At 44.4% G+C, this 15,852-nt stretch overlaps 1 protein-coding gene and 1 pseudogene across 1 annotated transcript in view; both read left to right on the plus strand.

Moving 5' to 3' along the window:
- Positions 1–4,041: 4,041 nt before the first annotated feature.
- On the plus strand, positions 4,042–4,159 carry LOC136643099 (5S ribosomal RNA; annotated as a pseudogene).
- A 2,735-nt stretch (positions 4,160–6,894) lies between these two features.
- The window catches only part of DMRTA1 (DMRT like family A1), a 32,556-nt gene continuing 23,598 nt past the window's right edge, over positions 6,895–15,852 (plus strand). Inside the window, exons 1-3 of the mRNA XM_066612598.1 lie at positions 6,895–7,248; positions 7,359–7,572; positions 7,716–7,870. Of these exons, the coding sequence (XP_066468695.1) occupies positions 6,895–7,248; positions 7,359–7,572; positions 7,716–7,870 (723 nt within the window). The remainder of the gene's footprint in view (positions 7,249–7,358; positions 7,573–7,715; positions 7,871–15,852) is intronic.

Consider the following 15,852-nt stretch of genomic DNA (forward strand, 5'->3'; position numbering starts at 1 on the left):
AAAGAAGAGTTCTTTGGAAGTGTGTTTTTCATTTCCTAATCCTGAAAGTCTTTATTCTCAGCACGAGATTATTGCAACAACTTAACAAAGCAGCTTTCCTCCTCTCTATTTTTCCTTCCTTCTTTCTTCTTTTTTAACCTATGTCCTTTTAAGTCTATTCAAGCCTTAGGGAAACATTTAGCACTTAAAGCAAAAGGTTTACAAGTTCAGTCGAGTAGAAAATCTAACACTGAATGTGTGCCCAAATGATATTGCTGCACAACTGGGACTGGTGAACAGCACAAAGACGAAGGAAGAATATGAGCGTTCAGGAACCAAAGGTTGTGTTTGAATTCAGTTTCCCAACACAAGCCTTGAAGTTTTCTCCCAAGATTCCTAGGTTTCAAATGCTTATATTGTATGAGTGTTACTTGGACAATAATGTAAATAGCAGCCCTTAATTATGCTTTTGGCTTCTGGGCTGTTTAAAGGTGTACTATTAATCCTGAAATTGTACAAAGAATGTATTCGGCTGACCATAATTGCACGGTTTCAAGAAAGCATTTGCCATCAATGCTAATTTGGGACCTGATATTGTGAGGTGCCAGATGCTTCCTGAGAAGGGATAATTTCTTTTCATTCAATGGCAGACAAAGGAATTTAGCTTCTCACAGGAGTGCACAATACCTTTCAGAATTGGACTCCCTGTATAATTTGAAATGGGGGTGCAGTATATGGTTATGACTGCTGTCCATTGGTTGTTTTAGACCAGTGGTTCCCAACCTTTAGGAGCCCAGGGACCACTGAAACAAAAATTGGAAACGTCATGGACCATATGCAACCCTCTACCCCCAAAAATACAATTAAGTTTGTAATAAGATTAATTAATCAATGACTTAACCCCACCCTTGCACACAAAAAATAAATATGTAATAACGAGAGAAGAGTAATTAATGATTAATGTGATTGATCTGCTTCCCAAGTACTGAGAAGCATGCTACAATGCAACCAGCATGCAGGGAAGGAGAATGTTATTAAGTTAGTGCTCCTCAGTCTTTGGCATATAGACCAGGCAGTCCTCCTTTCTCTGGGTCCAGATCCTCCTCGCGGCATCACTTTCCATGAACACAAGAAGGACAGCTGCTGCTGTTATGATGTGACATCAGTGTAAAAGGCACTTTTCAGAACAACAGAAGCAAAAAAAGCAGGTCCCTGTGATAAGTGGAAATGAAGCCTTCAAGCTCTCAATCCTGCTGAAGCAGTATATTTAATGACTTGTAACCCTAAGCGACTTCCTTGAAGTCCTGAGTGTGGGAGAAACAACTTCTGTAAGCCAAAAGAAAGGTTTCACACCTCCAAGGTGCTCACCACCCCAGCTACAATTCAATGGCCATCTTTCCAGTTACTAAACCCTCAACTGGGTGACAGGACAAAACGGCGGCGGCTCTGCACCCCTGCTACCGCAGACTGGGTAGCACCGACCCAGGTCAATCAGCAGAAGAGGTGTGTCGTGGGCAGGGAGGAAGTGGATCCCGGCAGCAGCCTCTTGCACCAGAATCCTATCCGCTCTTTACTTGCCTTTCCCATCTCCTTTCTATCCTCAGACTTATGCCAACCACCTAGCTGGCACAGGTTCGAGGAGACCATAGATAGAGGGAGAAAATGGCAATAACTAAGTACAAACATATAACACTGCTTTCTGCTCTTCTTGGTTTTGTCAAAAGAAAAAACCCAAAATCTGTATAAAAAAAAAAAAAGTTTTATTTGGTTTTTATTTATTATTTTATGAGGAGTGGTTGCATGGGTAATGACTATGGCTGCATCTGCTGACACTATACCACCTATATCACCTACCTAGTATACTTTTAAAGAAATTATGTTTTATAATTATACAGGTTGAGTCTCGGCATGTGCAAGGGTTCTGTTCCCAGAATGCCCACGGATGCCAAGAATCAAGTTAAAGGAAATCCATTTAAAAAACAATGTCCCTTTGCTTAGCAGTTTAAAAATAGCTTTGCTTACCACTGTAATGCAGAAGAGCAGCAGGCAGGCAATCAATCAATCAATCAATCTCTCTCTCTCTCTCTCTCTCTCTCTCCAGGCGCTTAGAAAGGGTTCAATCCAAGGCAGCGAGCCCTCCTTCACCCAGGAACTCTGGGAAAGAATGCAAAAAGAATGCTCCAGGGGAAGGAAGTGGTCACTTGCCTCAGAGTGAAACTAAGCTGTTCTAAGCACCTGGAGAGAGATTGTCTGTTTGCTGCCCTCTCCTGCATTACAATGGTAAGCAAGGCTATTGTTGAAAGGATGTTTTTCCTTTAATTGAAAGGGCAGTTCTCATCACATTTAGATAAAACCACAAATCTAGGTGAAAAAACTGTGGATAATTAAGTTATACCTATAATGAAAATTTTGAATAAAAACACATTGCATCACTTGCTGCACTTCTACCTTTGGAAAGCACTGAAATCCGCAAAAAAAAAATCCGTTTTCTCCTACCTCTACCCATAGGTAATCAGGACGCCTAGCAGGGTGTAATAAAGAATATCTTTACAGACCTCTTGCTGGCTATTCAATTGACCTCCCCCACCATAGCATGCAGTATGCACCCTGTGGGCGTGGCTGCATGGTATAGCATGGCAGGAGATATGATTGAGATTTATTATTACTTGAAACAAATAGTGAGTCTTCTAATGGTCAGATGTCTTCATTGTAAGTGTTTGAGCATACGAACCAGGAAACCCGTGTGTCTCTAAAAAGTTGCACTTTTGTGTCCAGATAAGAATGACTGTAACCTAATTGTTTTTTTTTTTTTAATGTCTGGGAAATTGTCTGTTTTTGTTTTATGGCCCAAATCTGTGGTTATGACAGTGGAACTTGTGTTCTGCTGTCATAAGAGCAGCAGTACTGCCACAAATGATGTGCCATTGCCAGGAGCTTTGGAGCCACTGACATGAGGTTCCGTAGTTCCATGCATCCACCTCCACAGGTGGTTACTTACTTACCAACCTAAGTAAGTTGGTGGAGGAGCACTTCATGGGCAGGGAGGTGGAGGGAGGGGGTGGACCTCACTGATTTGCATTGGCATCATGTTTCCAATTTTTCAGCCTGCCCCACCCCTTCTTCTCCTCTGACTTATGCCTACTACATAGCTGAAGTAGGTCCAAAGAGACCATAGGCTATCAGAAAGCCTACCTAGGGGTTTTTTACATACCTCTCATTGGTCTTCAGGTTACCCCCCCCCCATAGCATGCAGTGTGCACTCCATTGGGTTGGGCTGTTAGGCAACAGTCAACATTGCCCACCTCTTTCTCACACGGCTCTTTGCACTTGCAGGAAACTCACAGATTTTCCTCACTTCTCCTTCTAGATTGCAATCATGGCCTAGGGGCTGACTTGCTAATGCAAGATTTTTCCTTTTTTTTTCAGAGCCCAATTTCATTCGTTCATATAGTGCTGTATTTCAGCAGTGAAGGGTGAGCTCTCCTGAGTTCGTGCCAAAGGTGCCTGTATGAGTCTGTCATGGTGGAGAATTAGGAAAATGTGATCTTTGTAGGTAAGGAGGATCCATTGGCTCTTAATTGACAGATGCCCCATGTAGGAATCTGCTCCACTGGATGTCACAAAGGAGAGTTGGTGACCAGGCTGCATGACCTGGGCATGCCTGCTGGTACACTTGATAGCCCCATATCCTCCCCTTCTGGTCAGCCCAGATCTGATTCTCTTGAGGATGAGTGTGTAGCCCCATCCTCGTGAGATGGTGCTATAAATTAGCTGGAAGCCCCTTGGCTATCCTTTGAGGGAGGCACGCGTGTTTTGGAGGGCACTTCCCCCTGTGTTTGGGCTCTCCTGTGTACAGAACATGCCCGAGAGAAAAACAGCATAAGTATTCCTGTATAAATAGTGAAGTGGCATTGAGAGCACAGATGGGAGAACACCGGGGGACAGGTCTTTGGGTGACTTTGGAAATTGAATGTAGAGGGATGAAAAATGTCTTTCCTTGAGTGAGAGGTTGGAGTACAAAACAGAGAAGGAGGAAAATAGCTTTGTTGCAGGCTTATAACAGCATTCAGCGTGTTACCCTGCACATGCCTGATCTCATCTGATCTTGGAAGCTAAGCAGGGTCAGGCCTGGTTAGTACTTGGATGGGAGACCGCTTGGGAATACCCGGTGCTGTAGGCTTATACCATAGTCTTTCGAGACTGAAGGTTGCCAACCATACTGCTTTGATGGCTTTTCTTATAAGATCCTGGGAATTGTAGTTTGTGGAAGGCTCTAAGAAGTTTATGCAATGATGGTGACTGATCCTTCAGGTCCAATGTTGGCTGATGAAACCCAGGCCAGCAGCATGACAGCAGCAAGTGGCCTGATGGCATGCCTCAGTTCCCAGAGGCCTAGAGAAAGGCCACACTTTTAGGGCGCAATCCTAACCCACTTTCCAGCACCGACATAAGGGCAATGCAGCTCCTAGGTAAGGAAACAAACATTCCCTTCTCTTGAGGAGGCCTCCATGAGTGCCCCTCAACTGCAGGATGCAGCACACGTCCCACTGGCACAGTTATGCTAGTGCTGAAAAGTTGGTTAGAATTTGGGCCTCTATTGTCAGAGCAATCACCACCCCCCTCCAAAATCAGGTCAAAAATGTGAAAGAAACAAATTTCATGGGTGCTCCACCTTGCTTACACAACATATTTGATCCTGTGAACAAAAGCCACACCTGGGAATTTCCTGACTTGGAATAAACAAAGTTGTTAGCAACATAAAAGAATGTTCTCAAACCAGAGATAGCCTCAACAACTCCATGGCCAAATTCAATCAAGGAGTACACTTGCTTGATGAGTACGACTGCTGATGAAGCAGTCGGGGCTTGGGATAAGTCATCAAGGCCCATTAAGCTACAAAAGAAGGTTATATGAAAGATCATTAATGGCCCAGTTCTAACCCCCTCCTCCCAGTGGAACTAGCATTCTTGTGGTGGAGTGTGCTTTAGTCTATCAATAAAGGCCTTGTGATAGCATATGGAGCTGTGCGCTTCTACAGTGCAGGCAGTGTTGCTAGAGCAGCCCTGTCACCAGTGGTGGGACTCAAGAATGCCCGCCAATGAAGTTAGATCAGCAGAGAAGGTGGAACAGGGCATGGGGAAGGTGGAATGGGATGAAGAGAGGGTGGAATGATGGGAAGGCTGAGGATGTGACAGTGGGAGCAGGTGGCACCTGGCAACTTGCACTGGATGCTACCGCTTCCAATAGTAGCCAGCATGCCCCCTTTCCTCAGACTTTCTGAGGAGACCTATTGCCTCCCAATCTGTCCCCCCCCCATGCAGAAAGCAGTGCAAGTTTTTCCTTTGTTAGTTAAATGTTAATTGTAGGCATTCAGCTGTATGGTAGAATTGATCTCCTCCCCACCCTTTACAGGTAGCCCCAAAAACCTAATAATAGGGTACACCTCTTCTCAAGAGCAGGAATTGATTCACTTTCCTAACTTCTCCTTTGTGAAATATCCTCTTGGAGACCCAGGACTCTGGTGCTGGTGCTGACTCAAGCAGGATTTGGGGGAATTTGCAAGCAGTGCACTGCAGACTGGCTGCTGGACGGGTTCTGCTGGTGGTGGATCAAGTTTAGATGTGCGGCAGGATGGGGAAGATCTTGGTGGGTCTGACATACCTACTGATGCTTTCATTCTGGGTCTGACATGCCCCTCTGGTGCTTTAGATATATGTATGCCAGCTATAGAGCTGGTGTAGATCTGAGGAGTCCTATGGTGGGCCAGGCAGTGGCCAGGGAGGTAAGTAAAATTTTTATACCTACCTATACTATCTATCCCCTTTTCTTCTTACAGTGACAGTTTATGGGCCTGTGGATCACAAAAAGACTACAAGACCCCTAGACATGCATGTTTGAGGCATGTGTAAATTTGCTATGCATCTCCAGAGCATGGGTGTTAACAGGTGGAGAATGCCCCACCAGTCATGCATTATTGGATACATGTAGTCCAGAATTGAATAAGCACACATGTAACATGTAACACTCCAAAGAACTGCTACTAATCACATATCTTCATTCGTTTTTGTCCTCACATACCATGCGTCTCCAGATCACGTGTGTTCATAGTATCTTAAAGGAGAAAAAAAAGACATAAAAGCTGTCACTAGACTCTTCTTTCTTTTGTTCTTTTCTCCTTTGATCATCTGCCGGCCTTGTTGCCATTGTGATTGTTCATTTCACCCACTCCCAAGGGCCAGTGTGCCAATCCCAGGACTGGTAACCACTTGCTTACCTTTTCCTTTTCACCCTTCTTCCCCTCCTTTTCTCTCCCTTGTTTTCAGCCTCCAAGCCTATATGCTCCAAGCCAGTATGCTCTTTTTTTCTCCCTGGTAAGGATTTCCTCATACCTGCCTTGACCTCTGTAGAGAGCAACCACTAAGGTTTAGGGCTGAGCCATATGAACAGCTCACAGACAATGAATAGCTTTTTGATTTTGATTCTCCTTCTCTCTTTTTGTAACATTATCATCACAGTAAAAGATTGTTTGCGGCACCTTCATCCACCCCTCCCTCTTCCTTCTGAACCATTGAGCTGTGTCACTGGCCACAGCACACGGTCCCCTCTACGTGCATGTTAATGTGTGTCTGAAAATCAGCACCCGGTAACAGTCTGTAGCAGTGCCCAGAAGATATAATGGTGGGCTTGCAGTTAAGGGTTATTGTGGCTTTTCTGGGTCCTAGTTCTGGTCACACAAAAAGGGCTTATGATTTCACCAATTAGCTGTAGCTTCTTCCTTTGGTCTTTCGCTACATTTCTTTTCTTATTTCAACAGCATTGGTTTGGGACCAGATTGGAAGAAATAGGGAGCAGACTCAACAGCAAGGAGCCTGCTGTAGTGACAGCAGCAACCTTATACTCCAGCACAGAACCCACATGGGGGAGAAGCCCTATAAGTGCCAGGAGTGTGGAAAGAGCTTTAGTGGCAGCAGAGACCTTATACTCCATCACAAAACCCACACGGGTTATGTTAATCTTAAGTGCCATGAGATAACCCACACATGGGAGAAACCCTATAAGTGCCAGGAGTGTGGAAAGTGCTTCACTCAGTATGTTAATCTTAAGTGCCATGAGAGAACCCACACAGGGGAGAAACCCTATAAGTGCCAGAAGTGTGGAAAGAACTTCCGTCGGAATGGTAGACTTAAGATCCATGAGAGAACCCACACAGGGGAGAAACCCTATAAGTGCCAGGAGTGTGGAAAGAGCTTCAGTGTTAGCAACAGCCTTGTATGCTTTCACAGAATCCATAAAGGGGAGAAGCTCTATAAATGCTAGGTGTGTGGAGTTTCAGTTGGAGTGGGGAGCTTGAGGTCCATAAGAGAAACCATATAGGATAGAAACCCTATAAGTGCCACGAGTGTGGAAAGAGCTTTAGGGGCAGCAGAAAACTTATACTCCATCACAGAACCCACACGGGGGAGAAGCTCTATAAGTGCCAAGAGTGTGGAAAGTGCTTCACTCAGAATGGTAATCTTAACTACCATGAGAGAACCCACACAGGGGAGAAACCCTATATGTGCCAGGAGTGTGGAATGAACTTCAATTGGAATAGTAATCTTAAGATCCATGAGAGAACCCACATGGGAGAAACCCTATAAGTGCCAGAAGTGTGGAAAGAACTTCAGTTGCAGTTCTTTCTGAACTTAAGATCCATGAGAGAACACACACAGGGTAGAAGCCCTGTAAGTGCCAAGAGTGTGGAAAGAGCTTCAGTGACAGCAGCAACCTTATGTGCCATTACATCACTTACACAGAGGAGAAACCCTACAAATGCCAGAAGTGTGGAATAAGCTTCAGTGCAAGTGATCAGTTTAGGATCCATGAGAGAGCCCACACAGAGGAAAAACCTGTAAGTGACAGGAGTGTAGAAAGTGATTCGGTCAGAGTGATAATTTTATGAGCCTTCATAGAACTCACTCAGAAGAGATACATTATATACCTTGGGAGTGTTGAAAGTGTTTTTGTGCTCAGGCAACAAAAGTTGAATCCCTTGTTTGCCTCAAATAATACGTTTGAAAAATTCCTGATATTTAACTGTTTGTTTGAAACGTAGACAAAGTGAACATAAGAACATAAGAACAGCCCCACTGGATCAGGCCATAGGCCCATCTAGTCCAGCTTCCTGTATCTCACAGCAGCCCACCAAATGCCCCAGGGAGCACACCAGATAACAAGAAACCTCATCCTGGTGCCCTCCCTTGCATCAAGTGCCTTGCTTGTTGTTTTTCTAAAAAATAAAACTTGTTAAAATTGCCCTGTTATCATTTCTTAGAGTCCTGCTCTTACTTTCCCTGATTGGAAGGTCTCCTGCAGGCCAAAGGGGTTCCACTTGGGAGCCTAACATGACTCTTGGCTCCTCACTGAGATCTTTGATGGGGGGGGGAGGGTCTTCTTTGTCCAGTTTTCTAACTGAATGAGAAAGACTTAGGCTCTCTGCTTATTCCTCCTAGGTTGAAGCCTCTTGGCTCTTGTATCTCAATCAGTGTCCAAGTTGTGTTCCAGCATTCATCATTATGATACAGTGAGCCCTCAATTTAACAGACCTCAATGTCACAGACTTCAGAAGTCTATTTCACAGACATCAGAAGTGGACATGTTCTGCTGGAAGGAATCATAACTTGTGAACTAATGCATTAGCCTCATTCAGTGAAGGCCCCAACACATCAGAACAGGTTGGGAAGGAAGAGCCAAAGTAGGAGCAATTTCTTTGAACTTGTGTATTCGAAGTGGAATTTTAAGGAACATTTTGTTCCCATTTGAAATTACCTACATCAGGATAGTTGCTTTTGATCTCTTCAGCCACATTGTGTGAACCACGTGCAAGTCACATGATATGGATCATTTCTGGATAAAGAAGTTTAAGGGCCCAATCCTATTCAGTGTGCACTGGCTCACTGTGTAATGCATGTTGGCAGCCCTCCATGGAGTGCCAGATCTAGCCCAGTGCTGGGCTAGCGCTGCTGGAGCACCAGAGCTCCACCGCTTGGCTACTACTCAGACTGCCGGGCAGTGGAGAGGTAGATAGGTGCATGGGGGGAGGGTGGGGAGAGGGTAGGAGAAGGCGTACTGGGGAAGGGAGCGGGACGGCATGGAGGCGGGACCAGTGGAGCTTTGCCCCACCAGATTCTGAGCCTCTGGGTTGGGCGTCCCGCCCTACATGGAGGCTCTTTATTCTACGGCAACCTTTGGGGACTAAAGTTCCCTTCTTCTGAGGAGAAGTGGTGGCTGCCTGGAGTGTACTGGATGAAGTGGCAGCCATTTTTGGTCAGCTCAGGATTGGGCTACCTGTCCCTTGGTTGCCTTAGGATGCAATCCTAACCCCTTATGTCAGTGCTTTCCAGCACTAAGGGCAATGCAGCTCTGAGGTAAGGGAAAAAACATTCCCTTACTTTGAGGAGGACTCCGTGAGTGACACCCAGCTGCAGGATGCAGCACATGTCCCATTGGTACTGCTATGCCAGTGCTGAAAAGCACTGACATAAGGGGTTAGGATTGCGCCCTTAGTCATGTATGGAGTGGTGTCTTACAAAGAGGAGGATGTTTCCCCCTTTTTACACCATCCGACCAGATTAGTTTCATAGAATCACCAAAGTGACACAATAGTGGAATTGTTTATTTTTTGTGGAGTTTCATAGGTCAGAATAAATACTTCTCTCTAGGCTTGTTGCATTCCAGAGTGCTAATAATATTACCTATAGCTTCCTTTTCTATCACTTTTTCATCTACTGAAACTCATATCATATTGTTGTCAACAATAGATATTATTATTATTATTTATTAACTATTTTTATACCACTTTTCAACTAAAAGTTCACAAAGTGGTTTACAGAGAAAAATCCAATAACGAATGGCTCCCTGTCCCAAAAGGGCTCACAATGTAAAAAGATGAAAAAGAACACCAGCAGACAGTCACTAGAAAAGACACTGCTGAGGTGAGGTGGACTAGTTACTCTCCCCCTGCTAAAAAGAGAAGCACCCACTTGAAAAAGTGCCTCTTACCCAGTTAGCAGGGGTAGCATTATCTTTCCTAACACATCTTTGTAGCAAGCAGAGATGCAGTTTTTCCTTAGAGTTGATTCATTTGGAATCGGGTGAGTAGTGTACTTCTCCAAGAAACATCTGAGGCTACCACTATTTAATTTCTTTAAGGGAATATTTGAAGTAACCATTATTATACAGAGATCCTTACACAATTCTGACTAGATATCTGATGAACCTGCAGGTGAAGAAGAAGCTCTCTCAAAAAGGAGACATTGCCTGTTTTCAGTGAAGGCAAATCTTGCTAAACTCTTATGTTTACCTGTATCACAGTGTTGCTGAATATTAAAGCACTTTTGGGCTGACACCTTAAGGTCGCACAATTTATAAAGTAAAATGTTACACTACTGAAAATCTGCTGTTCAGGCTGCCTGCCTGCTCATCCTGCTATATGCTTGCATGCTTATTTGTTGGTCTTGTTCAGTTGTTAAGCCATGTCCGACTCTTTGTGACCCCATGGACCACAGCACGCCAGGCCCCCTTGTCTACCGCTAACTTCTGGAGTTCATCCAAGTTCATGTTCATTGCCTCCGTGACACTATCTAACCATCTCATCCTCTGCAGTCCCCTTCTCCTTTTTCCTTCAGTTTTCCCCAGCATCAGGGTCTTTTCTGAAGAGTCCTCCCTTGACCAAAGTATTTAAGCTTCAGTTTCAGCATCTGTCCTTCCAATGAACAGTCAAGGTTGATTTCCTTTAAGATTGACTGATTTGATCTCTCTGTAGTCCAGAGGACTCTCAAAAGTCTTCTGCAACACCATAATTCAAAAGCACCTATTCTTTGATGCTCAGTCCTCCTTATGGGCCAGCTCTCACAGCCGTATATTACTACTGGGTAAACCATAGCTTTGACTATACAAACTTTGTTGACAAAGTGATGTCTCGGCTTTTCATTAAGTCGTCAAGGCTTACCATAGCTTTCCTCTCAAGAAGCAAAGGTCCTATAAAAGGGAAAAAAAAAAACATTTTTGCTTGGTGCCAGTGGTAAGAATGTAAGGGCCCAATCCTGTCCAACTTTCCAGTGCCCATGCAGCCACACTGCAGCCTTGAGGTAAAGGAACAAACATTCCCTTACCTTGAGGAGGCCTCTGACTGCTCCATTGGCATGGCTGCATCATCACCTTACTGGATAGGATTGGGCCCAAAATGAAGTTAATAGGTAGAAGTGTTTTTTTGTTGGTTTTTTTTTTTTTGTTAAAAACATTAGAAACACAAAATGCTGCCATTTTGTGTTTAAAATATCTAAATAAAAGCACGTAACACCACATTTTGGTGTTTAAGATATTTTCCAGAAATTAAAATAGATTACTTTTTCAGTCAGAAATAATACTGTTACTGCATCTGCTGACACTCTGTTACCTACCTAGTACACTTTTAAAGTGTTTAAAATTAATAAAAAATGAGAACTTGGAATAAAAAACACATAACACCGCTTTCTGCCTTTCAAATCACAAGATCTGCAAAAAAATAAAACAATTTTCAACACCCCTATTAGTAGTCATGGGGGGGGGTGTTTTCTGTTTCTGCAGTTTTCATATCGGTGGGGGGGGGGCCTGGAACATATCCCTCACAGATACAGGGGGATGCCTGTATATCCAGAGGAAGAAGACAAGATTATATAACACCAGTTGGTGGGTGCAAGATGGTGGTGCTACCTGGTCTGCCAGACCACTCTTGATTACTTTAAGGCAAGGCTTTTCAAACTGGGGCATCGCGACGCCCCAGCCTATGAGCCCTGGCCTCTGCCCCCTTAAGGGGCGGAGGCAGCCTGGAGGCAGGGAGGAGGCAGCGGCGCAATCCCCAGGATCGCACCACCCAGGGGGGCTGCAGGGGCTTGGGTGCACTTACCCTAGCCTCCTGCAGCCTCCCCAAGCTGCGGGGAGCCCGGCACGACCTGCAGCAGGGCTCCCCGCAGCAATGAAAGTAAATGCGGAGCGATCACGCTCCACTTCCGCTTTAGTGCAACCAAGCCCCTGCAGCCCCCCTGGGCGGCGTGATCCAGGGGATCGCGCCACTGCCTTCCCCCTGCCCACACTGCTTCCCCCCCACCCACCCACGCAAGTACTTAGTGGCTCTCAAACTCTCCCAGAGAGTTTGAGAACCACTGCTTTAAGGGTTTGGGAAAGTGAACACACATAGAATACATATCCCCAAATAATTAACCCCAATCCCAGAAACACAGCTGGTGAAGATCCCCCAGCTTGCCATGCCCTGATCATTCCCTCAGAACATTCCCTCAGAGTCCAATAAGTAGTGTGGGCCATTCTATGTGACTTTGTGACTCCTGGAGTGAGGCAGAGATGCCCTTTGTCTTTACTTCATTTTCAGCTGTCCAAAGCATCACACAGCACTGTGCAGCAAGGCTTGACAGGCTGCTTTCAGGAAGGTAGCTACCATTGTGATGTGACCCTTCTTTCATCCTCGCATCCACCAAATAATGACACCAGATAACAGCTTGGATTTCATTGGGCCCCTTTATTCATTTTAATGAATTGCAGCAGGGCATCTGCAAGGAAAATTGTGTGGGTATTTGAGGGAAACAGTCCTAGCTGTCTACCTCCCCCGGGGCCTTATTGGGCGTACCATCTGATTTGAGGCCAAACTTAGTGCCAAGTCTAAGCAAGCATGTCATAGCTAACCCATGAAAGGTTGAGGCAGCTGGGCTGGTCAGACCCAAAGGACAAGCCTTATGAATCCTGCACCATGTCCAGCCAGGGAGGGTTGCCAGCCAGCCTTGTCAAGCCAGTCACACAAGACAAGAACCAGGAGGCATCCACTAAAATTGATGGGCAGGGGAAGTAGAACAGACAAAAGGAAATATTTCTTAACCTAGTATGTAATTAATATACAATCATTATGTGGAACTTCTTGCCACAGGGCATTGTGATGGCACCTGGTCTAGATGCCTTTAAAAGGGGATTGGACAGATTTATGGAGGAAAAGTCCATCACAGGTTACAAGTCATGATGACTGTATGCAACAATTGGGTTTCAGAGACAGCCTATCTCCTGTTACCTTACACATGCTTGATCTCATCTGATCTTGGAAGCTAAGCAGGGTCAGACCTGGTTAGTACTTGGATGGGAGACCGCCTGGGAATACCGGGTGCTGTAGGCTTATACCATAGTCTTTCGAGACTGAAGGTTGCCAACCAACCTATCTCCAAATGCCAAATGCAAGGCAGGAGCAACAGGGTATAGTTACCTTGTTGTCTTTGTGTTCCCAGAGGCATCTGGTGGGCCACTGAAATACAGGAGGCTGGACTAGATCCAGTAGGGTTCTTCTTATGTTCTTATCCTTAGAATAAGCATGTTAAGACAGTTAGCTGAGAGTTGGTGATAGGCCCAAGGCCACCAAGTGAGCTTCAGGGTTGAGTGGGAATTTGAATTCAGGTCTCCCTTTCTTGTTGGACAACACTGGTTTATCTTGCTTGGTTGTCTCACCTGGCTCAAGTGTAAGCAGAAGCCATCCTTCAGACCTCTGCTAGGCACCTTGACAGCTCCCATTTTCCTTATGCCTGACTTGAATGTGCAAGTCTGCTCAAAGGGAACAGGGTAGGCTGGAAAAGCAATCTATCCACCTATAGTCCTTCTTGTTCAGTTTAGAATAGCAATAAGCAAGGTTTGGAGCATTTCCTGAGGATTAACAATAACTGGCAGGGGGTTAATCCCCAGAAAATGTCCTACACTGAGGTCATTATTACTTAACAGTTTGTATTTTATTTTTTAAAACAAGCTCTCATAGACAAGGAATCTTTCAAGACTTGTCCAGGCTAATCCTATGGAGCTTTATTCCAAAGGAAATGCTACTGAGTTCAGTGAAACTTATCCCTAAACATAACAGCACAAGCGTATGCATGTTTACTCAGAAGTAAGTCAAACTATCTTCAGCTGGGCTTGTCCCCAGTTAAGTGTGTATAGAACTGCAGCCTAAACCTTTGACAATTGACTGCTTGCACATTGGACAGTCCTTCCCAGAGCCTTACTTTCTGTGCATTTGATTAGCACATTGTTCTGTTCTGTTGCAAAACCAAATCACAATGTTTCTGAAATTGTCACCTTATCTCATGCTTCTTTTAAAGGTTGCTATGGTCCACGGGTGTATCTCCTGCACTGAGCGTGGAACTGAAGTGTCATATTTAAGAATGGCTGAAGAATGCAACATGAAATGCATTTGCCTGACACATTTCACTATAATCTCTGGACACGGAGGAAAGTAAATGAAAAGAAAGATTAGAAGGGATCTCAAAGACATGTTGATTTTATATAATACTACAGTGAAAACACTAAGGTCAGAAAGCCTTAACTTTTTTTTTTTGAAAAGTGAGGTTCAACAGGAAAAGTAACACATTATGGTCTTTGTGCATCAGGCTGATCTGCTAGAACTGAAATGAAATATACCCCTTTGAGCCCATGAAACAGTTTGGGTGATTTGTTTGCTTCAATGTGAACTCAGATCTGAATTTGCAGGGTGGAGTGTCTGCAACTGGCTCTGAAAGGCAGCTTTAGTTCCTTTCAGTGCCATAGTTCAGTAGTTCCCAAACTGTGGGTTGGGGCCCACCAGTGGGTTGCAACCCAATTTTGGGTGGGTCACGAAACTGATAAGCTGACAAGGACAATGTATTGAGCTTTATGGAAACTGAAATGTAGCCGCACATGCATGTTTACTCATGATCAGGTGAATATGCCTTGGTCCACTTTGAAGGACAGGCCAAAAAGAATACAACTCCACCAGAATGGTACCTATCCAATGAACATGGAGCTCAACAAATGCTACAGAAGGTGGTCCTCCCACCTTAGTAAAAAGGATAAAAACTGAGTGGCTGGTAAAGTGAAACAGTGTCATTTTAAAAGTGGATCCTGGTGCTAAAATGTTTGCCATAGCTGATTTGCTCAAGATAACACCTGAATGAGAAACAGGAGAAGCCCTACATAAAACATAGAAGGATTAATGCCACTGTGATGAATTCATGAAAATACCTGTCTATACATCACATATACTGTGGAGGAGCCATAGCTTGGTGGCAGAGCACATGCGTTGCACTAGAGTGAGGGGAAGGTCAGTCCTCTGGCATCTCCAGCTCTGGAGGATCAGGTAGTGATTGATGAGAAACACCCATGCTGGAGGACCACTGCCAGGCACTGCTCAGTTAAATAGACCATGGTTGGCATCAGAATAAGGCAGACTGTACATTTACCTGTCCAGGTATCTTTCATTTTACACTGGTTTGATTTACACATTTTTGCAAATTAATACCAAACCTTAATTTACACATGCTAATTTTTGAAATAACTTCCCCACAGTCCTGCATGTTTGGCCGCTTTGTGTGTCTTTCCTTTTGATTTTTAATTTATCTGTTTTTGAAATATGCTCTGGTTTTTTGAGAACATAACCCCTATGGTGCCTGTATTTTATTGTTACAAATCTATGAAATGCCTGGATTTTGAGATGGTGGCTGGGATTCTGCTGCTAGAACAGGCACCACTATAGGTCCTTGTGATGCAAATCTGTCACTTGCACAGCTGTTGTCATGTGCCAGATACCCCAACCTCTCCTAAATAACCAAAGAGTATGCTGATATTGTGTCTGCAGTTTCCTGTCTGGAAAATGCTGCAGTTTATAATTAATGTTTGCTCAGACGTTTCCCAAATAATCAGTACCATACTTAAAAATTAAAATTACAATCTTGTTCTTCTGTGAACATGATCTACCAGTGACCAGCTTTCTAGAACAAGAAATGAGGAAGAGAAATGGAATTTAACATCTTTTCACTTATCTAATGCTTATCTTGTACA

This window comes from Tiliqua scincoides, chromosome 2 (genome assembly GCF_035046505.1).
Source record: "Tiliqua scincoides isolate rTilSci1 chromosome 2, rTilSci1.hap2, whole genome shotgun sequence".
NCBI classification, from domain to species: Eukaryota; Metazoa; Chordata; class Lepidosauria; order Squamata; family Scincidae; genus Tiliqua; species Tiliqua scincoides.